The 24,667-nt window shown below is 50.0% G+C and overlaps 1 protein-coding gene across 1 annotated transcript in view; it reads right to left on the minus strand.

Moving 5' to 3' along the window:
* The window catches only part of DCHS1 (dachsous cadherin-related 1), a 489,760-nt gene that overhangs the window by 58,911 nt on the left and 406,182 nt on the right, over positions 1-24,667 (minus strand). Inside the window, exons 10-11 of the mRNA XM_069640519.1 lie at positions 23,544-24,387; positions 1,890-2,129 (exon numbers count right to left, since the gene is read on the minus strand). Coding sequence (XP_069496620.1) covers positions 1,890-2,129; positions 23,544-24,387 — 1,084 coding nt within the window. The remainder of the gene's footprint in view (positions 1-1,889; positions 2,130-23,543; positions 24,388-24,667) is intronic.

Raw genomic sequence — 24,667 nt, forward strand, 5'->3', positions numbered from 1 at the left:
TGGCTATATATCCCTGCCTGGACCCTATCCCCTGGAGCCGCTCCTAGTATAGATGATCATCACCCTGGATCTCCCTGCTGGCCACATATCCCCACCTGATCCCTCTCCCTAGGAGCCGCTCCTGGTATAGATATTCACCACCCTTGTTCTCCCTGTTGGCTATCTATCCCTGCCTGGCCCCTCTTCAGGACAGCCACTCCTGGTATAGATGATCACCACCCTTGATCTTCATCCTGGCTATATATCCCTGCCTGGACCCTATCCCCTGGAGCCGCTCCTAGTATGGATGATCATCACCCTGGATCTCCCTGCTGGTTATCTATCCTTGCCTGGCCCCTCTTCACGGCAGCCACTCCTGGTATAGATATTCACCACCTTTGATCTCCCTGCTGGTTATCTATTCCCTCTTAGCCCCTTTTCCCCAGCAGTTGCTCCTCGTATAGATGATCATCACCCTGGATCTCCCTACTGGTTATCTATCCCGCCTGACCCCTTTTCACGGCACTGGCTCCTGGTATAGATGATCACCACCCTTGATCTTCCTCCTAGCTATATATCCCTGCCTGGACCCTATCCCCTGGAGCCACTCCTAGTATAGATGATCATCACCCTGGATCCCCCTGCTGGCCACATATCCGCACCTGACCCCTCTTCCTAGGAGCCGCTCCTGGTATAGATATTCACCACCCTTGTTCTCCCTGTTGGCTATCTATCCTTGCCTGGCCCCTCTTCACGGCAGCCACTCCTGGTATAGATGATCACCACCCTTGATCTCCCTGCTGGTTATCTATTCCCTCTTGGCCCCTTTTCCCCAGCAGCTGCTCCTCGTATAGATGATCATCACCCTGGATCTCCGTGCTGGTTATCTATCCTGCATGGCCCCTTTTCACGGCACTGGCTCCTGGTATAGATGATCACCACCCTCGATCTTCCTCCTGGCTATATATCCCTGCCTGGACCCTATCCCCTGGAGCCGCTCCTAGTATAGATGATCATCACCCTGGATCTCCCTGCTGGCCACATATCCCCACCTGACCCCTCTCCCTAGGAGCCGCTCCTGGTATAGATATTCACCACCCTTGTTCTCCCTGTTGGCTATCTATCCTTGCCTGGCCCCTCTTCACGGCAGCCACTCCTGGTATAGATGATCACCACCCTTGATCTCCCTGCTGGTTATCTATTCCCTCTTGGCCCCTTTTCCCCAGCAGCTGCTCCTCGTATAGATGATCATCACCCTGGATCTCCGTGCTGGTTATCTATCCTGCATGGCCCCTTTTCACGGCACTGGCTCCTGGTATAGATGATCACCACCCTCGATCTTCCTCCTGGCTATATATCCCTGCCTGGACCCTATCCCCTGGAGCCACTCCTAGTATAGATGATCACCACCCTGGATCTCCCTGCTGTCTACCTGTAAGTGTGAGAAGAAGCAAATGTCTGACGGAGTAAATGTAGAAGAGGGAGGTGTTGAAGATTATTAGATGAAGCAAAAGGGGGGATACTGCTCCCGCCATGCACTGGTTATGACATCGCACATGATATCACAGTTAACATACTCATACCGACAGTTCACAACGAACATGAGTACAAAAAACAGATAAGGAAAAACGTGAATACAGTGGAGTGCTTAGGTTCAGAGTTTGTTTTATTTTAAGGGACAACTCAAATGGCCCAGAAATGATTTTTTTAAAGAGCCTGTTTTCTGTGTAAACATTGCAAGTTGGCTGCAGTACATTGCACTGATATGTAATACTGGTCAAGGATGTCTAAGTACATGTAGTGTTGCTGCCCTCTTGCGGATCAGATATTTGCCTTTCCACAGCAACCTCTAGTAACAGCCTGTGGTACTGTGCCCCTGTAAACCATATGATGAATACTGTGCCGCTTACCAGAATCCCTGTCAGTTGCCACCAGTGTCAGCACAGTCACGCCTGCAGGCTGGTTCTCCATGACAGCGACATCATACTCTGTCTTCTCAAACGTTGGAGCTTCGTCGTTCACGTCAATGATCAGGATGGAGAGGGACTGAGTGGTGGTTCTACGTGGAAGGCCATGGTCTGTGGCTACGACTGTCAGATTGTACTGTTCCTTCTCCTCACGATCCAGTCCCTTCACAATTGCCAAAGCACCTGAAAGGAATAAAAGGAGATGTGGAATTAGGGCAACAGGAATCAAAGAACCTCGAAGGTAAGGAGAGGATTAGGGTGCCAACACTAGCAACGTCAGGCCTGAAAGGTAAACAAAACTGCCCTTTACTGAATTGAAAGGAGAAGTGGCATGGAAAGAGGAAGACAACTAAAGTGATTGTAATTGTAATCACAATTGTTTATTTGTAAAGCACGTATACACAAGTGAAGTGCTTCAAAGTGCTTCAAGGCGGGAAGGGAACAAGAGAATACAGTCATCATTCTAGCATACTAGGCCAGAGGCATATCTACTAGTGTAAGTGTATGACAAAGAGAGTGGGGGAGAGGGAAAAGTACATACAGAACAATAAACTACAGTACTGGCCTGGCAACATTTCAGATTTATTGGTGGATGGTCATCTAATGCTCCTATGCATGAGTATTTCAGGCGCAACCAAGCTAGGGAGGGGAGACAGAGGAAGGATCGGACAGACAGACTTGCTAAGCCTAGTACATTCAAGGTTGTGCAAGTGCACAGACAGAAAGTGCAAGGGAGGGGGACAAGTGCGCCCAGTCCAGCAGTGGTTGCACCTCTCATGGTACGTATTCCGAGTGCCGTAGTGCCAAGCAGAGTGCAGAGGCCTGGAAGCAAGTGCAGGACTGGTGGGGGAGCTTGGGTCCTGTGAGGTTCTGGAGGTTCACCAGGCGACCAGTCGGCAAACTTAACAAGTTGGGCTGGAGGAAGAAGGAGGGAAGCAGGAGAGCAGAGAAAGGAGGTTAGCAGGGGAGACGGAGATAGAAAGAGAAAGAGAAAAGAAAGGTCTTAGGGAGTTTCCAGAACTTAAAGAGGTCCGGCTACAGACAGAGAGAGGCAGGGAGGCTGTTCCAGAGGGAGGCACCTGCAGGGGATAAGGATCTCCCCCATATCTATGTTTGGAAAAACGGCATCACTCACAGAGAGTTGAAGGAGGCAGAACGGAAGGCTCTAGCTGGAGAGCATTTATGAAAGGAGTGTTGTAGATAGTAAGGGCCCCAGTCCCAGAAAGCTTTGTGGACTTTGCACAGGGACTTGAACTAGATTCTTGCAGCCACAGGGAGCCAGTGGAGGGATTTCAAATGATGCAGTCCCTGGGCTTGAGGCCAAGGATAGGTCTTTCTGTTCTGTTCTGGATAAGTTGAAGAGGTCAGAGAGAAGAAGTAGGAAGATTGAGGAAGAGACTGTTGCACTAGTCTAGTCTGGAGAGAACCAGGTCTCTGTAGACAGTGAGCCTCTGGGGGAAGGTGAGAAAAGGTAGAATACCTCTGGGGAGGTGCAGCTGGTAGTGGGACTTTTTGGACATGTCTGAGATGTGAGAAGAGAAGGAGAGATTAGAGTTGAAGATGACCCCCAGGTGTTTTGCCTCATTGGTTGGTGAGGGCGCAGGACCAAGGAAAGATGATCATAGTGAAAGTGGAAAAGCGGGAGCAGGGGTCCCAATGAGGATGATCTCTGTCTTGCTGGCATTAAGAAAGAGATCATTAGCAGCTCACCAGGAATGAATTGCAGAGAGACAGTCAGGAATGAAGAAGAGGAGGAAGAGTCCGAGAGAAGCCTGAAAGAGAGCTGTGTGTCATCTGCATAAGACAGAAAGTTGGAGGTGAAGGCTGAGATCTTGTGAAGAAATTGAAAATCCAGGGGGATAGATTAGATCCCCGAGGGACACCACAAGCAGAGACAGTGATAGCAGAGAGAAATGACCCACGTTCGACCTGGGAAGGATGGTCAGAGAGAAAGGATGCTAGGGCCTGACCTATGATGCCCAGGGTATCAGGTAGACAGGAGATCAGGATGTTGTGGTTTACTGTATCGAAAGCAGAGGAGAGGTGAAGAACAATGAGGACAGGGGGAGAGTTAGAGTGAAGGTTTGAGAGCAGGTCTTCATGGGTGTTTAGAAGATCAGTTGCTGTGCCTCTCGATGCCCTAAAGCAAGACTGATGGTCATGGATACAACCAATAGATTCAGTGTGGAGGGTGAGCTGAGAGATAGCCAACTTCTCCAGGAGTCTTCCCAGTAAAGGAGTGAAAGAGATTGGGCGATAAATTGCCGGAGTAGAAGGGTCAGCAGAGGTTTCTTTTAGCAGAGGGTGCACAGGAGAATGCTTGAGAAAAGTGGGCAAAATTCCAGTGGAAAATGAGAGGTTGCAGAGGTCTGCCAAGGATGGAGCTAGACAGTCAATGTTGTCCTTGATGTTTTTGGAGGGGCAAGAGTCCACCTGTTCGGAAGAGGCTTTCTTAGACCTGACTTGTCTACAAACCTCCTCAGGTGTGATAGGGGAGAGGGAGGAGAGAAGAGGGGGCGTGGTGGGGGCGGCCGAGGGGGGCCAACAGATGAAGATGCACAAGTGGGTGTGGAGAAGAGGACAGGATGTCCTGTGTTTTGGTGGTGAAGTGTGCAGCCAGGGCCCTGCAAAGGGCCTCAGTGGGTGCAATAGAGGATGAGGTTGCAGTAGGGTTGGCCATTTCCTTACAGACTTTGAAAGGGAACACCATACAAATATGCAAGACATCAGCAGTGATAGGGATGAGGTAGATGCGTAGAAATTAAACCTACGGAAGGTGTGCAAGCCACCAGCAGTGCTAGAAAGGGTGAAAATGCATAGACCTGCAACCTACAAAAGATACACAAGCCATCGGCACTGATAGGGAGGAGGACCATGTATAGAACTTGAACCTACAGAAGACATACAAGCCACCAGCAGTGACATGGAGGAGGAGAATGCATAGAACTTGAACATCACATCACGAGATTGCTGCCATATGACCTGGAGTTCGGATGAACATATGAAGAATGCGGGTCACCTGAGGGGGGTGACAAAGATATGGATTCTAAAGAAACGACAGTATGAAGAGATGATAAAGGACAGCGAAGAGGAGAAGGTGGTCGAGGACTCGACCAGAGGGAGGAATGTAGAGTAGCAGTTGGGCGTACATACCCTAACTCCAGCCCCTTCACCACTCTCATACTGGAACAGCAGGGGAAGAGCTGCATGTGGAACCCCCTGTGTTGTCCGTATATCGCATCAAGTGTACGAGAGACGATATGCACTCAGACAGCCATACCAAATGTACTCTCGCATTGAGAGAGTAGAAGGATATGTGCACACACCATTGGACATCATGGAGCACTGAGTGAAATCTGACGAGGGCAGGGTGATGTCATAATGAGGATACACAAGGCCATACCAAAATGATATGAAAATAATTAAGAGAGACAATGTAACTGAAGTGACAAGAGAAAGATGTAGAAAATGATAAAGTAATCATGAATGTAAAAGAAGATAAAGTCATTTGCTGACCAATAAGTAGACGAAGAGGAGTATAGGTTGGCTTGGGATCAAGGATGCTATTTCAGGAATAGCTGCAAGGCACAAAGGGAGGCCCGTGGATAAGCCATGGATAAGACATATTTATCTTAGATTAAAGAAGAGGAAAACACCTGCAAGAGCCAAGTATTGGACAATTAAGGGTGTATAAACTCTATACAAGGTAGAATGAGCAAGTCTCTAGAGGCCAAGGGGAGCAATGACACTTAGTGTAACTAAATCAAATAGCAGTATAAAAACAGGTGAAATTGACACATCTGTGGTCTTTTCACATGTGACTCAGAAGTCGAAAACAAGGGCTATTCATTAAGCTCTGATTGAAGATAGTGCTATGCTTATACTTCCTGGAATTTCCAAGGACAGAAAGCAGGCTGCAAGGTTAACTACAGACGGGAAACTTTGACTCATGGTCACACTGATGAGAGATGGACTAATTAGGAGAGTGGCGAGTAATCTGAAGTGATTCAAGCACCTTTGTGTACTGAACTGTCTGCTCAGGCATCCCTTTTCCCCGCCCTCTACGCCGGGTTCTGCAACCCGCGGCACGGCAGGCATGTTGGGCTATGACTCCCATGATCCCTCACCATTCATTATACTGGCCAGGGCTGATGGGAGTTGCACTCGAAAACATATGGAGAGCCAAAGATTTAAAACCCCTCTGTTAGACATAATATACAGAGTTTGCCCCTGGCGATAGGTCTGACATTAGCTTCTGAGCGGGAAAGGTCTACACCAAGGGCCTTTTACTTTTCATATAATTCCACTCTTTTCTGTGCGTGGTGTGTTCTTGCTCAAGCACTTATCGGACCTTCCGGTAACTAATTGTGCCAGTCTATAGTAAACAGAGCATCATTTTCCAGTGTACCTGTAGTGTCCTCCGTGAGGCCTGACCACTCTGCTGTGCCACCCAATAGAGAGCATTTACATTATCTGTGCATTCTCTCAGGATACGTGTTCCTCCATCCATCACCAGAGGGCTGTGGAGAAACGTTCCTGACATATGGAACTTATAAATATCCCGGGAGGATAGCTCAGCGACAACTTGCTCACCTTGGAAACAAGACAACACAAAGCAACACAGGTTCGATCCCCGGGTCCGTGCTTAGGAACCTCTGGGTATTAATAACGTTATAAATATGCAACTAAGACATATTCCTTTAAAAGCGCCTCGATGCCCCTGGGCTGTGTGAGTGCTTTAAAAATGTAAATAAATAAAGTGCAGGCCTATCTGGGATGCAACAGAGCGCTGTATATAGGGCGGTACACCCAGGGGTTACAAGTAGGACACAGGACTAGTAGACGAGCTGGGATGGGCGGGGCAGCAAGGATGTACTGTGAGTATGTTAAGACACGAGCCACACACAACAATGGGGCCGAGATGTGCAAAAGGATGCACGGAGTGAACACATAAGCGACACAACAGGAGGAAGCACATATTTAATTGAAATTGGTTGTTTATCTCGCAATTAATGTCGTGTTACTTCCAAGGCGTGCACGTTGCCCCCGAGCTATCCTCCCGAGGAATTTAAGAATCTCCCTGGTGTGGAAAGGGTTACTCTTTCATGAGCAAAGTTAACACAGGAAGTGACAGTCTGAACATTCTTATATCTGCTTTCCAACTTAGGGAGAATAGAGTTTTTCTAATTCAAAGGTTAATACTGCGTTCCAGGTTTCTGCTGGTGTGTCGCCGTGTGTGTTCCCCAGATGGGCTCGTAATGACTCGTGACATCGTGGGAGGAATTTGAGAAAACCCGGAGCGCTATTCTAGGTGCACGTATGGGAACACACAAAATGTTTTAATAGTCAAAACAAAACGCCATGTTCCACCGAAATTAAACAAATCAGAACAACAGCCTTAACAAACAACTATCAGGAAGGATAAAAAAAAATTAAAAAAAACACGGATTCGGCCCGTCTTTAATTAAATATTAGGCAAGAGTGAAAATTCCTGGTGGGAGAGCCAGATCTGGGGTCCATTACAGCCATTATGAGGGGAACATGGAGTGGAAGAAGACCCCGCCCACTGTTTTAAGAGGTGGGCCCATGCCAACCCCCAAACTGAAGCAATCTTGTCTCTGAAGGCCTCCATTGTTCCCCTTTACAGCTGCGCTGGTATCATTCCATGTGCTTTGTGGCATCTAGAACATATTGAGGGACAGAGACTCTGCCAGAGGGCCCGCCCTTCCCATCCAAAGTTGACCATCATGTCGCCTAGGGGTACACAAGAGACAGAGGTTGGGGGCATTCTGCCACAAGCACAGCCTGGTTACCACCGTCTGTCTTTAACAAGAAGAGGTTAGTCTAGGACTGATCTGTTTGGATCAAGGTGGAAGTCAGCCCCCACAGGACTGGATATATCTTTGTTCTGGTAAGAGAGTACACCTGCACTCTTTGAGCCTAGAGACTATCGAGGACTAAGGAGGAAGCTTAAAACTCTTTGTTGGGTTCTGACTTGGTCAAAGTTTCTAAAATGGCGGAAGCAATTGCCCAAGGCACTCGATGAATCACAAGGATGGACTTTGCTTCCCATCCAAGGAACGACCATCTTGTCGCATGGAGGTATGCAAGAGACAGAAGCTAGGGCTATCCTGCCACAGGCACAGCCCGGTTACCACCGCCTGTGTTTAACAAGAAGAGGTTAGTCTAGGACTGATCTGTTTGGATTAGAGTGAAAGTCAGCCCCCAATGAACCTGTTTTGTCTTCAGGCCTGGATAAATCTTTGTTCTGGTTAGAGAGTACATCTGCCCCCTTTGAGCCTAGAGACTATAGAGGACTACGGAGGAAGCTTAAAGCTCTTTGTTGGGTTCTGACTTGGTCAATGTTTCTAAGATGGCGGAAGCAATTGCCCAAGGCACTCGATGAATCACAAGGATGGAGTTTGCTTCCCTACAAGGGTTGTGCAGACGAGTAGCCATGCAGAAGTGTTCTTGAGTATAAATGTCCGTCAAACGTTCATGCTTTCGAGGATAGAGTCAGGGCTTAGAGCAAAGCTCCCCTTTCATTCAGACAAACATGCAGAATCTGGGCAGATTCTCTAAGTGAGTCTGACAATCGAATCGCCGCCCTTGGTCACAGTCTGCGGGGAGATGAACTTCCTGCAGGAGGCATGATGTCAGAGGACCATAGGCAGGGCGAGGTCGTCCTGAGCAGTATGCATGGGGACAGTGTGCCATGGACTTGCCCCAAAAAGCCCCTTCCTACCCCAAGCCTCGCTACTCGAAGGACGCTGAACCCACATCCCAAGCACAGCAAAGGAAAACAGGTTTTTGCTAAAAAGAAAAAAGAGAGTTGGCGGAGCTACGGGTTTTCCACTGGAAATGTGAGCTACTGAGCAAAGGAGCAAATTAAAACCAAATGCAAGAGGCCTGAGTGATTCGGAAAAGCGCACTGCCCGTCCTGTCCAATTACTGTGTGATATGGGCAGCCGGGACTGGTGTCACACTAGGAAATTAATATACGGTTCAGGTCACAGCCATCCAGGACCGTGGACCTTGTAACACCAGCGCGTGAATCTAGACAATGTCAAACCAGCCTATCCAAGGTCCCATGTGGCACAAGCACATGAATGTAAGAGCAGTGTCACATTCGCCCAACCTAGAGCTTCATGTGACACCGGCGAATACATTTAAGGCTGAGGTGGCAACCGGCCGAGTTAAGGCCGCAGGTGACACCGACACATGCACCTAAGGCTCAGGTGACATACACCCAATCGAAGACTTGGTGTGACACCAGGATCTGCATCTAAAGTCCAGGTGACACTAGCCCAACTGAAGTATTCATGTCACACTAACGCAGGAGTCTAAAGCCATGGTGACAGCCAATCAAGCAAAAGCCTCACACGACACGCGCTCATGCTTCTAAGGTCCCAGTGACAGCAGTCCAAACTAAAGCGACATGTGACACCAGCACATTAAGCTAAAGCACAGGTGACAGCGGTCCAAGCTATGACTCCATGCGGCACCAGTATGCATATATATATATATATATTCAATGAAAAAACTTTGTTAAAGGGACGTTATGGTTAAGTTGCACTAATAAAAACCTATGAAATTCTATAAAAAAAAGTTGTTAAAAGGACGTTATGGTTACAAGTAAAATCGAAAAACCCCTGACATTCGCCAGTTATGGTAAGCTAAGCAACCATAACTCGCGCCACCACCGTGCACTGCTAACACTAACACCCAGGACATCAAAGATGACATCACAAATATCATTGATGACATCACTGATGATCACCCCAACCCACTCCTCCCCTGCCTCCCTCCCCTCTCGTCCCCACTGTTCCCCCTCCCCCACTGATGCACCAGTATATTGTTCTACGGTCCAGGTTTAAGTTGACGTCTGTGCATGCATGTGAAGCCCAGGTGGCATCCGTCCAACCCACACCGTGTATGCCATAAGGCACCATGACATAGCTATGAGAGCTCAGGCCACGGATGTCTAAGCTAAAGGGCTATGGGGCACCTGTAAATGGATGTGGGCCGCAGGCCACACCTCTACAAGCCAGGGCTCCTGATGACAAAAGCATGTGGATGTGAGGTCTAGGTCATAACTACCCTAGATTCTGTTCCAGGTGGGACCAGATGGGACCATAATGTGATATGACGTTTAGGTCACATCTGTCCAAACTAGAACCTCGGTCGACATCAGCATGTGAATGTGAGGTCTAAGGTCACACTTGCACACACTAGGGCTCCAGGGGAGACTATTATGTGAATATGAGGGGTATGTCCCACCTTTCCAAGTAAGGGGTCTACATGGGACCAACATCTGACATGAGGTGTAGCTCACAGCATTCTAAGCTGGGACTCTAGGTGACACCGTACATGTCTATGAGGTCTCGGTCAAACGAGTCCAAGCTACGGCTCCAGATAACACTAGCATGTGGCTATGAGGTCTACGTCATACCAGTGCAAGCTAGGACTCTAGATAACACTAGCATGTGGCTGTGAGGTCTAGGTCACAACTGCCCAAGCTAGGACTCTGGATGACAGCAGCATGTCATATGTCGCCTAGGCCACACCAGTCCAAGCTAGCACTCTAAATGACATGTGCAGGTGGATATGAGGTTTAGGTCACAACAGTCTAAGCTAGGACTCTAGGTGACACCTGTATGTGGCGGATCTAGTTCAAATGGGTCCAAGCTGGGATCCACTAGCGTGTGGATATGAGGTCTACGTCATACCAGTCCAAGCTAGGGCTCAAGATGGCACCTGAAGGTGGGTATGAGGGCTAGGTCACAAATACCCAAGCTAGGGCTCCAGATGACACCAGCTCCTGGATATGTGGGTTAGGTCACGCCAGTCCAAGCTTCGACTCTGGGTGACACCAGCCCATAAAGAACAGATACTGGTTACAGAGGTCCAAGCTAGGGCGCTTTTTTTTTACATAAGCATGTGACCATGTGGTCTAGGTCACAGCTGTTCAAACTGGGCCACTAGGGGACACTAGGAAGTGCTTATGAGGTCTCGGTTGCAACTGTCCAAGTAGGGGCTCCAGGCGGTAGCAGCACATGGGAATGCAGTCTAGGCCAAAGATGTCCAAGCTAGGACCCCAGATGACACCAGCACAGGGAGATGATGCCCAGGTCGAAACTTGGCATAGGGGCTCCAGGAAATGCCAGCATGTGGATGTTAAGTGTTGGACAACTCCATGCTTGCTAGGACTCATAGCCTTGAGGCTGAGGATGAGGTGTAGTATGGCCACCGCCAATAAATTACACCGTGGCTTGGTGGGGGCAGAGCATATTCCGCTGGTTAGAACAGGGTGGACATGCCAATATCCCTTTTGGCTCCAAGTCCCGCTAGTGAAAAAGGCCCTGCGGTCGCGCGGCCCCTAGGAGGATCACAACCATTCATGGAGTGGCCAGATAAGCAATCAACACACTCCTCTGTACATCAAGAATGCAGATACCTTCAGCTAGTTATGTCATGTGATCCTTGGCAGATAGTGGTCTTGGCGCACACTTATAATAGCAAACGATGGAGATGGATTACACAAGAGGGTCGTTTCTTCGAGGGCCCATCGAAGACGCTGTGCTTGAATGAGGGCTGGAAGACTGTGCAGTGCCTGTGTTGGTGGTGGAAGTGCAGCCGTGTGAGGGGATCGCATGTCGCAAGCATCTGCTGCCTTGTTGTTTGTTGGCCTGGGTGCAGCCGGTCAGTGCCCTCAGCCCAGTTCCAGATGGACAGAATCCCACTGCTGTAACACTAGCAGCAATCCCGGCAGGGCAGGGAAGGAGTGATTAGGCATGCAGATTAAACCACCCGGCCACCGTCCAACACAAGCTGCGTCCATACTGGCGGGGTGCTAGGTGAACATTCCATCTGCAGAAAGACATTTGCTTTCCAGCTTTAGTTTTAACCCATCCTATGCATGTGTCTGGCCACCCCTCTCCCATAGGTTTCCCACGCGCCTGCTGCATGGCTTGCTGAGTAGGGATGTGAGTGTGCTTGAGGCACTTCTATTGGCCTAGCATATGCACAAATCGGTGTGCCAGCCTAAGGCTGGCAAGGACTTCAGCAAAGACACCCCCTGACCCATTCTGCTGGCTCCAGGCCTAGAGAAGGGCATTGCAGGGCATGGAGCCCTGGACTAGCAATGTGTAGTGTGCGGCATGCTCACCCCCAGCAGGTCTGCTCACTAGCCTGCAGCCGTGGGTAAAGCATCGTTGGACATGCCTGCCTTGTAGGGGACTTTTGCAGACTATTACAGGCTTGAGTAGGGCCCGCTAGAATATAGCAGCCTTAGGTGGAGTATTGCAGCCTCACTGGTGGCTCTTTACGAGGCTGCAGCAATGAACACATCCTCGTATGGCACAGCTGCCTTATGCGGGGCAGTGCAGTGCATTGCAGCCTTCAGTAGGACACGTCGGTTAATGCATCCTAGAGTCGGGTGTTTGCAGATGCAGCTGCCTTGCGAGGGGTCTCAGAGTATACAGCTGCCTTACGAGGGGTCTCAGAGCATGCAGCTGCCTTGAGGGGGTCTTAGCGTATGCAGCTGCCTTGCGGGGGGTCTCAGAGTATACAGCTGCCTTGCGAGGGATCTGAGAGTATGCAGCTGCCTTGCAAGGGGTCTCAGAGTATGCAACTGCCTTTGAGGGAGATCCTAGGGTATGCAGCTGTCTTTGAGGGAGATCTAAGAGTATGAAGCTGCCTTGCGAGGGGTCTCAGAGTATGCAGCTGCCTTGCGAGGGATCTGAGAGTATGCAGCTGCCTTGCAAGGGGTCTCAGAGTATGCAACTGCCTTTGAGGGAGATCCTAGGGTATGCAGCTGTCTTTGAGGGAGATCTAAGAGTATGAAGCTGCCTTGCGAGGGGTCTCAGAGTGTGCAGCTGCCTTGCAAGGGGTCTCCGAGTATGCAGCTGCCTTGCAAAAGGTCTTAGTGTATGCAGCTGCCTTTGAGGGGTCTCACAGTATGCAGCTGCCTTGAGAGGGTCTCACAGTATGCAGCTGCCTTGAGGGGGTCTCAGAGTATGCAGCTGCCTTGAGGGAGATCTAAGAGTATGCAGCTGCCTTGCGAGGGATCTCAGAGTATGCAGCTGCCTTGCAAAAGGTCTTAGAGTATGCAGCTGCCTTGAGGGGGTCTCACAGTATGCAGCTGCCTTGAGGGGGTCTCAGAGTATGCAGCTGCCTTGCGAGGGGTCTTGGAGTCTGCAGCTGCCTTGAGGGGGTCTCAGAGTATGCAGCTGCCTTGCGAGGGGTCTTGGAGTATGCAGCTGCGCTGCGAGGGGTCTTAGAGAATGCAGCTGCCTTGCGAGGGGTCTCAATGCAGCTGCCTTGCAAGGGGGCTGAGAGTATGCAGCTGCCTTTGCGAGGGGTCTTAGAGTATGCAGCTGTCTTTGAGGGAGATCTTAGAGTATGCAGCTGCCTTGAGGGAGATCTTAGAATATGCAGCTGCCTTGAGGGAGATCTTAGAGTATGCAGCTGCCTTGAGGGATAACTTAGATCTTAGAGTATGCATCTGCCTTGCGGGGGGTCTCAGAGTATACAGCTGCCTTGCAAGGGATCTGAGAGTATGCAGCTGCCTTGCAAGGGGTCTCAGAGTATGCAACTGCCTTTGAGGGGATCTTAGAGTATGCAGCTGCCTTGTGTTGTGAGGAGTCTGAGAGTATGCAGCTGCCTTGAGGGAGATCTTAGAGTAAGCAGCTGCCTTGAGGGAGATCTAAGAGTATGCAGCTGCCTTACGAGGGATCTCACAGTATGCAGCTGCCTTGAGAGGGTCTCAGAGTATGCAGCTGCCTTGAGGGGGTCCCAGAGTATGCAGCTGCCTTGCGAGGGGTCTTGGAGTCTGCAGCTGCCCTGAGGGGGTCTCAGAGTATGCAGTTGCCTTGCGAGGGGTCTTGGAGTATGCAGCTGCCTTGCGAGGGGTCTTAGAGAATGCAGCTGCCTTGCGAAGGGTCTCAATGCAGCTGCCTTGTAAGGGGTCTGAGAGTATGCAGCTGCCTTTGCAAGGGGTCTTAGAGTATGCAGCTGCCTGTAGAGGGGTCTTAGAATATGCAGCTGCCTTTGAGGGAGATCTTAGAGTATGCAGCTGTCTTTGAGGGAGATCTTAGAGTATGCAGCTGCCTTGAGGGAGATCTTAGAATATGCAGCTACCTTGAGGGAGATCTTAGAGTATGCAGCTGCCTTGAGGGATAACTTAGATCTTAGAGTATGCAGCTGCCTTGCGGGGGTCTCACAATGTGAAGCTTCCTGTAGAGTGGTCTTACAGTTTGCAGCTGCCTTGCAAGGGGCCTGAGAGTATGCAGCTGCTTTGGGAGGGCTCTGAGATTATGCAGCTGCCTTTGCGAGGGGTCTTAGAGTATGCAGCTGTCTGTAAAGGGGTCTTAGAGTATGCAGCGGCTTTGAGGGAGATCTTATATTAAGCAGCTGCCTTGAGAGGGGTCTGTGAGTATGCAGCTTCAGTGAGAGGGGTTTTAGAATATGCAGTTGCTTTTGAGGGGTCTTAGAGTATGCAGCTGCCTTGAGGGAGATCTTAGAGTATGCAGCTGCCTTGAGGGGGTCTTAAGATTATGCAGCTGCCTTGACGGGGTCTCGGAGTATGCAGCTGCCTTGCGAGGGGGCTTAGAGTATGCAGCTGCCTTGCGAGGGGTCTTAGAGTATGCAGCTGCCTTTGAGGGGTCTCAGAGCATGCAGCTGCCTTGCGAGGGGTCTCAATGCAGCTGCCTTGCGGGGGGTTTCAGAGTATGCAGCTGCCTTGCAGGGGGTCTGAGAGTATGCAGCTGCCTTGAGAGGAGTCTTAGAGTATGCAGCTGCCTTGCGGGGGGTCTCAGAGTATGCAGCTGCCTTGCAGGGGGTCTGAGAGTATGCAGCTGCCTTGCGAAGGGTCTTAGAGTATGCAGCTACCTTTGAGGGGTCTCAGAGCATGCAGCTGCCTTGCGAGGGGTCTCAATGCAGCTGCCTTGCGGGGGGTACCAGAGTTTGCAGCTGCCTTGTGGGGGGGGGTTTCAGAGTATGCAGCTGCCATTGAGGGGTCTTAGAGTATGCAGCTGCCTTTAAGGGGGTATCAGAGTATTCCGCTGCCTTTGAGGGAGGCTTAGAGTATGCAGCTGCCTTGCGGGGGGTATCAGAGTTTGCAGCTGCCTTGTGGGGGGGGGGGGTCTCAGAGTATGCAGCTGCCTTTGAGGGGCTCTTAGAGTATGCAGCTGCCATGAGGGGGGTCTCAGAGTATGCAGCTGCAATTGAGGGGTCTTAGAGTATGCAGATGCCTTTGAGGGAGATCCTAGAGTATGCAGCTGCCTTTGAGGGAGATCTTAGAATATGCAGCTGCCTTGAGGGAGATCTTATATTATGCAGCTGCCTTGAGGGAGATCTTAGAGTATGCAGCTGCCATTGAGGAGTCTTAAAGTATGCAGCTGCCTTGAGGGAGGTCTTAGAGTATGCAGCTGTCTTTGAGGGAGATCTTAGAGTATGCAGCTGCCTTTGAGGGAGATCTTAAAATATGCAGCTGCCTTGAGGGAGATCTTAGATTATGCAGCTGCCTTGAGGGAGATCTTAGAATATGCAGCTGCCTTGAGGGAGATCTTAGATTATGCAGCTGCCATTGAGGGGTCTTAGAGTATGCAGCTGCCATGAGGGGGGTCTCAGAGTATGCAGCTGCCATTGAGGGGTCTTAGAGTATGCAGCTGCCATTGAGGAGTCTTAGAGTATGCAGCTGCCTTGAGGGAGGTCTTAGAGTATGCAGCTGTCTTTGAGGGAGATCTTAGAGTATGCAGCTGTCTTTGAGGGAGATCTTAGAGTATGCATCAGCCATTGAGGGGTCTTAAAGCATGCAGCTGCCTTGAGGGAGGTCTTAGAGTATGCAGCTGCCTTTGAGGGAGATCTTAGAGTATGCAGCTGCCTTGAGGGAAATCTTAGAGTATGCAGCTCCCTTGCGGGGTCTCAGAGTATGCAGCTGCCATTGAGGGGTCTTAGAGTATGCAGCTGCCTTGAGGGAGATCTTAGAGTATGCAGCTGCCTTTGAGAAAGATCTTAGAGTATGCAGCTGCCTTTGAGGGAGACTTTAGAGTATGCTGCTGCCTTTGAGGGAGATCTTAGAGTATGAGATCTTAGAGTATGCAGCTGCCTTTGAGGGAGATCTTAGAGTATGCAGCTGCCTTGAGAGAGATCTTAGATCTTAGAGTATGCAGCTGCCTTTAAGGGAGATCTTAGAGTATGCAGCTCCCTTGAGGGGGTCGTTGACTATGCAACTGCCTCGAGAGGGTTCTTAAGAGTATGTAGAGTACGGGGGTGCCTTGAGAGGGGTCTTGCAGGATTCGACTGCCCTTGGCTAAATCCTTATCACGACAACATGCTACGCAACTGAGGAGGGCAGTCCTGTATTTAAGAGCCACTATTCTGATTTTCGGGTAATATATGTTTGTGACAGCAAAGCTCTGCTTTTTGAAGGAGAACAGAAAATCTGTGTGAAATCACGTCTCGCAGATGCCTCACATGGAGTTAGTATTAAGGGGGTTCCAGAGGACATTTTAGAGATATTTGTTTTGATGTAGCTGAGTAAAGGTTGCTATCAAAACACTGCATACCCCAAGATATTTGTAAGAAAAACCATAAGAGGGTCGATCAGATCATTATTTTGATTTCTTTCGAGACACATGAGGCCTTTGGAAAACCCCAAATTTATTACAACATTATAATATTAAAAATGATACTTTTGAAAAGATTGGGTGGTGAAGTAGCGTGGTGGTTGGGCAATTGTTTGATTTATTTGCTTATTGCTTTGTTGTGAGGCGCTCATACAACAGAAGAGTGTTTCCAGGTGGTTTTGCGTTCACCGAAGATTAAAGAGAAGGGAAATTACAGAGGTACGTGGTCATGCCCCTTCCACGCCAAGCACCAAGTATTCTGAGACCATGCAGCAGCAAATTTAGAGGTGACCCCTCTCTCGCTCTATATATATCACAGATATACCCAGACAGCGCTCTCTTGCTCCCCGTTCTGTGTACCCCTATTAGCCCCCCACTTATAGTGCCCAACAAGGCCAACGTGTGCAGGACTTCTCCTATTGGGGGTAGTCACCCCTATGTGCATGGTTTCTTCGTGATTTTTAACGGGAGTAATGGAGAAAAAAATGATGGCAAGGAAAGTGGCCCAATGGTTATGGTTGTTTCTCTTTATATCAGGTGTGTCCTTGAAAACTGAACATGTGATTTGCATATGGCGTGGGGTTTTTTCTAATGTGTTACAATAGAAATTACATTAGCAAAAATAAAAGAAAAGTGTGTTGTGCTGCGACCTCAATGGGACTTTTGATTTTGAGTTCCGCTGACATGCGTGGGCGTACCCTGCACCCCCGAGCGGCATGGGAGCCTCACTATCCAGGGGCCCTTAACTTACCCAGTACCTCAGTATTACTCTCAGGGGCCTCCCGACACCTTCCACAAGAGACTTCTTGAAAACCGGAATACACACCCCAGAAGCCTACACCTGAGCAGGAAAGGAGAAAAGCCTCTTAGCTCAGTACAGATCTGTTGGTTACGGGGGCTTGATTTGGACTCGACCAAGGCTTGATCAAAGAGAATTCAAGTGAACAAAGCAGAAGCTCGCAGGTTGCTTTGTGAGGATAATGAAAATGGTTCCATGCGAGTGTGGCGCATTGGGCCGCAGACCACCCTTTCAGAGAATGCTTCAGATCCATTTCTTCCATGTTACGCGAACCCACCTTGCGTGGACTTGTCAGCTGCCTTGTGTTGGCTTGTCACCGGCTTGAGTGGCCTTGCCACCCGCCTTGAGTGGTGTTGCCACCTGTCGTCTGTGTGCTTGCCACCCGTCTTGAGTGGCCTTGCCACCTGCCTTGAGTGGTGTTGCCACCCATTTTGAGTGGGCTTGCCACCCGTCTTGAGAGGCCTTGCCACCAGCCTTCAGTGGCCTTGCCACCTGTCCTGAGTTGGCTTATCACCGGCTTGAGTGGCCTTGCCACTCGCCTTGATTGGACTAGTCAGCTTCCTTTAGTTGGCTTGTCACCGGCTTGAGAGGCCTAGCCACCCAGCTTGAGTGGACTTGTCAGCTGCCTTGCGTTGGCTTGTCACCGGCTTGAGTGGCCTTGCCACCAGCTTTGAGTGGCCTTGCCACCCATCTTGAGTGGGCTTGCCACCCGTCTTGAGTGGCCTTGCCACCCACCTTGAGTGGCCTTGCCACCCGTCTTCTTGAGTGGGCTTGACTAGCACGCAGCTTCCGAAGGTTGGGTACGAGTTGGAGCAGCTCGGTTGAGACAGCCCTCACATACGGGGGCGCCGCTGAGTAGGCTCTTATAGGGATAGGTGGCCTGTCTTGAATGGTTCTTAATGCAGGTTGGCAATCCTGAATATTCCATGTTTTTCCATGTATTCCTCCATCCGTTGACCTTTCCGCGCCCTTTGTCTTGGAGATGAAACGTTCTTAGTGGAAAGCTAGCTCCAGAAACAAATTGGACCTGCAGTGATTGTTCTGGGCTGTATTATGACGGCTCTCTCCTGCCAGTGAACTCTGGCACTTAGCACAGTAATCAAAGGGAAATGTTCATTGAGCTGGGTCCAGTATTTGCAATGGCTTTCAGCAAGGCCTCATTGTGGCGTAGACAAAGATGAAACTAGTGCCAACAACCGCAGTTGCCGAATGTTTTCTTCATGCAAAACCACTTCTCCCCAACCGGTAAGTGGTCCTTCAGGTTCCTGTGCTCTCCCTCTCCTCTACCCATCCCCACCTCGACATAGGCGGCGGCAGAGGCGTCACTAGTGGGCTGCTAGGGGCAGCAATAGCCCCAGGTCTTTTGGTTGTGCCCCCGGATATAAGCTCCGGGGCTACAACCAAAAGGCTAGCTAGCCCTGTGTCCCGACAGTCCCGACATTAGCGTAGCCCCGGATCTTTTCCAGACCTAGCAACACCCCTGGGTGGCAGCCTTCATCTAAAGCACAAACCAGCGGACTGTAGCCGGCTGGACCCGCCTCAATTTTCAGCGCCCTCAAAGTTGACGGCTTCATCAACTGGAAGCAATCTGTTCAACCTGTGTTCGATAAACTGACGCCCTCGTTGGCAGCCATTGCACCCTTTGTCCGAAGGCAGATGCAAGCGGGCCGGATGGCTTGCCGCGCTCTGCAAACGTCGTGGTGTTCTCCACACTTCTAGCCATGCGTGGTGCTAATTGCACCCAGCTGCACTCAGCTTTTTAAAGAATCACTTGTCTATCTGCAGACTGTATCTGCAAGCCCCATGCATGAATGGGAACGAGGCCACTGCTTGCGCACGTGCTGCGGTTTGGGCCAGGTGCTTCGGCCATGTATTCTACACTTCCTTTTATCCCCCAGGGCATAGTCATCTGACCTAGGAGATATGCTATGATAAGGCATTTATAACGCGCCGATACACAAGTGTTTCAAGGTGCGATGAGGCAAGGTATGCCCTGCTATGTTATGTTTGGCATTTATATAGTGCTCTCTATTTCATTGGTATGACCTCAAAGCGCTGGTAGGTTGAACGCCCTTGGGGACCGTACTCCAGGTCAGTTGAGCGAGTAAGGTGTCATAGGGTGCTTGGGTGCACCAGTTATGTGTGCAGCTGTTGCAATGCATGATGGTAGCTGCATCCTAGCATTAGGTGTGCTGATACTGTTATCAGTTGGATGTGTGCAGTCTGGCGGGTGGACACCAAGACTGGGCTCAGGCTGCGTTAAGCCTGTGTAGGACGCTTATGTGTGCAGCTAGGCCGATTTGTCATGGGGTGTAGCTGCGTTTTAGTAGGATGATGAGGTGTTCATGGGGTAATGTTCGTATGTGAGCAGCTAGGCCAAATTGATCAAGGGGTGTAGCTGCACTCTGATTGATTGTGTGTTGGTGGGGAGTAGAGAGTAAGCATAGTGATATGGGAGTGGGCGTTTGGGTGGAGTTATGATCTAAGGAGTTCGCTATTCCAGATTCCAAGTGTGCGGTTGCTTGTTAGTGACTTAATAAGCATAATCAGTGACATCATTGCTCGGCATCTCGTTGATTATTCGTTATCGGGTTGCAAGTCTCAGTCACCTCAGAAGTTTGTGGTCGGCATTACGGAAATAGACACGTTTTTAGAGCTTCGCGGAAGGTCATATTGTCTTGGGTGTATCGAATATGTGGGGGAAGTGAGTTCCACAGAGTTGGGGCCAAGGTTGAAAAAGTGGATCTTCCGATCCTGACAGAGTTAGCGGTTGGAATCACTAAAAGGAGGGCAGTGTTTGATCTAAGGGTGTGAGATGGGAGGTAGGGTTTAAACTTTTCTTCTAGGTACATTGGGCCGGTCTTGTGCACTGCACGTGGGTGATGCATAGGGTCTTGAAGGTGAATCTTCGTCCGAATGGGAGTCAGTGGAGGGTTCGTAGAGCTGGCGAGATGTGGTCTCTATGACCCAGGGCGAGGAGCAGATTTGCGGCAGCGTTTTGCGCTCTTTGGAGTTTGTTGAGTTGGTATGCAGGTGCTCCTAGCTGTAGGGAGTTGGCATAGTCCAGTCTCAACACCACAATAGACATAACTACGGCAAGTCTGTTCGGGTAGGAGAGGTAGTGGGAAATGCGTCTGAGAAGTTTGAGGTGGTAGTGACAGCATTTTGACACGTTGTTGATCTGACGGGAGAGGGTTAGGCCCGAGTCCATAGTGCAGCCTAGGTTTTTTTCTATATCAGCGGGCTGGGGGGGCGGTGGCGAGTACCCGTGGCCATGGGAGTCGGATGTGGCAGAAGGGCGGTATTGCCGCACACCATGATTTCAGTTTTGTCAGGGTTCAAAAGGAGGTGGTTTATTGTCATTCGTCTGGCAATTGCGCGGAGACAGGGGTAGGTGCCAGACTTGGTCATTCTTACGATAATTTGGGTATCATCAGTGTAGTTATAGCAGGATTCCCGGAAGAGTGGTCATATAGAGGTTGAACAGGATAGCAGATAGGCATGCACCTTGGGTACTCCGGTGTTCACAGATCGAGACTAATTGGGACTAATTTCCCTGCTGCAGAGTGTAGTGAATCTTTGCTCCTCATATCACCTTGACATCTGTTTCTTCACGCCACTGACTTCACCACTTAGCACCTGCGCCATACTTTGTACTTTTGCAATGCCCCCTCGTCAATCAGACCTTTGGCGCACCTTGCCACCTTCTTGCTGCAGTGCTTCATACTCCTGTTATCATGTGTGGTGGCACGTGACTCTGTTTGTCTGCACTGTACTATCTTGGGCTTGTACCCTCCCTCCTGTACTGACCAGCTACGAGCACTGATATTTTTTGGGGGCGGCAGTACTCTCAAATGCACTCCTCCATTTCCTCCACCCTATGCCTCCCACTACCTTGCTGTTATTCACGGTTTGGGTCCATTGGATCTAATCACATTTGATCAAATTCATTTGACCATTTGTTCCGTCTAAAATGTGGGGGGAGACCGCCAGCAAACCCCACACCCACTTTCCCTCAACCTAATCTATACACTTACCCACCCCATATATATATATTTATATTTAATTCAATTTGACCGAAAAAAAGGTCAAAACATTTTGATCAAATGTTTTAGGTCAAATGTTTTTAGGTCAATTATGCTAATACTGCTATTCCCCTCCTGTAATTGCTCTGTTTTAAGTTCTGCGCCACTCTATGTAATTGCTCTGGTTTAAGTTCCGCGCCACTCCTACTTTTTCTGTCATCTTTTTGTGTGCGCTGTTTTACCCCATTGATGTGACCCTGGTGTGTGCAGCTATGAGTTGTGACTCTCTTACTTACACTGCCTCTCTTTCTCGAGTTCTGCCCTCCTTGTGTTGCTTATTGTGGTTGCCCCCCGCTCCACTGTGGCTGTCCTGCAATGTGTGCTCCCTGTGTTGTCAGCTCCTTGCCTACTTCCAGCCACTTCCGGATACTGCTCCCACTTCACCCTGTTGCCTTCCCAACTCGAGTTCTCTCCTCTTTCTCCTCTTCGTTACTCTCAGACCTTCACTTTCTCTATCTAATTTACCTGCATCCACTGGACACGCTCAGTCCTGTTCTACCTACCTGCACCTGCATAACTGTTGCAGTCACCTCGCATGAGCTTGGCAGTCCAACCTCTGCACCTTATCTATCTGTACTTGCTAAACTGTTGCCACTTGCACCCTAGGGTGAAGGGTTGCAACTTTTTGCACCCACTCCAATGTCGTTTCCTAGGTATTTGCCTGCCTGCATATCTGATGTACCCCCTCCTTCCATGAGGCAAGGCTTTTCCAGGCCTCAGTCATTCTTACTGCTTAGTCTTAGTTGCCCACCTGCACGCCTCATGTAGCCACTCATTCCATGAGGTGAGGCTTTTCCAGGCCTGAGTCAATTTACCTGCTTAGTTTTATTTGCCTGCCTGCATGACTGATGTAGCCCCTCATTCCATGAGGCAAGGTTTTTCCAGGCCTCAGTCAATTTACCTGCTTAGTCTTACTTGCCTGCATGAGTGATGTTGCCCCTCATTCCATGAGGCGAGTCTTTTCCAGGCCTCAGACAATCTACCTGCTTAGTCTTATTTTCCTGCCTGCATGATTGATATAGACCCTCATTCCATGAGGCGATGCTTTTCCAGGCCTCAGTCAATCTATCTGCTTAGTCTTATTTGCCTGCCTGCACGCCTGATGTAGCCCCTCATTCCATGAGGCGAAGCTTTTCCAGGCCTCAGTCAATCTACCTGCTTAGTCTTATTTGCCTGCCTGCCAGCCTGATGTAGCCCCTCATTCCATGAGGCGAGTCTTTTCCAGGCCTCAGTCATTCTTACCTGATTAGTCTTACTTGCCTGCCTGAATGAGTGATGTAGCCCCTCATTCCATGAGGCGAGTCTTTTCCAGGCCTCAGTCATTATTACCTGATTAGTCTTACTTGCCTGCCTGAATGAGTGATGTAGCCCCTCATTCCATGAGGCGAGGCTTTTCCAGGCCTCAGTCATTCTTACCTGCTTAGTCTTACTTGCCTGCCTGCATGAGTGATGTAGCCCCTCATTCCATGAGGCGAGGCTTTTCCGGGATGGCCCTAATTTGTTGCATGGATGGGCAGTGCTGAACATTGGTGGAAGGTGGGAATTAGAACCTAGAAGCACACATGAGACATGAAAGGGTCATGGCTGTTACATATTGCTTGCTATGCTCTTCAGGGTGTTTCCCCTGGTACCTTGTTTGAAAAAAATGAAGTGACAAAACTGCTCCTATGTATCGTCCCCCCACCTTAGCGCTGTGTCACACAACACTGACCTCGCTTCCTATTGGCAGCTGCCTTCCATCTACTGTACTTGCAACAGCGCCTCAATGCCTCCGGGTTGTTTGCGCGCTTTATAAATGAAATAAATAAATACAGAGTACGACAATAAACGAAATCATGGCATGGGACTCATCGAGATTTGTCATGCGAATTGCACAAAAATGATGCTAAAACATAGGAAAATAACAATGTTTTTCTTCATAACGAGCACCTGGAGACAATGGAAATGGCAACGATACGTGATATAAATGAACATAACATCAAATAACCGAACCATAACTGTATGCCTGGTGCCGTAACTGTGAGACACTTGGATTCGTAGACCGAAGGATGGTCTCGAGGCATGCACACACCACATTCCTTACCTGTGCTCGGGTTCAGGTGGAACTTCCCATCCGCATTGCCCGATCGGATCTGGTAGCTGACCCGGCCATTCTCGCCCAGGTCCTTGTCCTGCGCGATGATGTACAGCACGACGAAGCCAGTGGGCTGGTCCTCCATCACGCTGACCGCAGTCGGAGAGAAGAAGACGGCCGCGTTGTCGTTCTCATCAGTCACGAAGACCCGGGCAGTTACGGAAGACGACTTCCGCTGGGTCACATTGAGAGCCTGGTCGGTTGCCCGGATCACCAATAGGAATGAGGAGGTGTCTTCGCGGTCCAGTGCCTTGGCCACGCTCAGAATGCCCGTGCGCGCATTCAGTTGGAAGTGTCCATCTAGTGGTGACTGTTGAACAAGAGTGTAGTGCAGTTCGCTGTTAGGGCCTGTACCATCCTTGTCTAATGCCTGGAAGGTGAAAATGGAGGCACCAACCTCAGCATCCTCGGACACCACCACTGTGACTGGGTCTTCAGGAAACTCAGGGGTGTGGTCATTGTGGTCCTGGATGTTGATATCCACCAAAATCAGATTGCTGACCAGGTAGCCCCTGGAGGCGTCTTCCGCACTAATCTGTAGCGTGTAGTGGGCCCCCGCCTCGTAATCCAGCTCCCGTGCCAGGTAGATGTCTCCAGTGGTGCTGTCCACAACAAAGGTGCCGGCAGAGTCGGTTCCTCCCACAATGGTATAGGTTAATTGGCCATTGGGGTGCCTTGATGGGGCCTTGGGTGCCACAGAGCCGATCACTGAGCCCGGGCGCACCCCTTCTACCGAGTGCAACGTCAGCAGAGTGGAATCCGGCTTGGGCAACATCCTGGATGAAGGCAGAACCTGTGGGAAGATAACAAAGGTGAGGTTATTCAATGGGTACAGTAGATCACAAGTCAAAAAGAGGGCCCAATGCGGCACAGGGGTAGAAGACGCAGAGACCAGAGCGGATTACCCCGCTACTCCCCCGCGCCCGTCCCAGGCCGCATCATGGACCTGGCTGTGTTTCATTATGTGTATTGAACAGATATGTACATCTCTTGCAGCTTGTTAATTGTATTAGTGAGCAAAAGCCTTGGCAAGGCTTGAGTCCCGGTCATGCCAATAAAGCCGACTGAATTGA

The sequence above is a fragment of the Ambystoma mexicanum genome, chromosome 7q (genome assembly GCF_040938575.1).
Source record: "Ambystoma mexicanum isolate Mex_15411 chromosome 7q, UKY_AmexF1_1, whole genome shotgun sequence".
NCBI classification, from domain to species: domain Eukaryota; kingdom Metazoa; phylum Chordata; class Amphibia; order Caudata; family Ambystomatidae; genus Ambystoma; species Ambystoma mexicanum.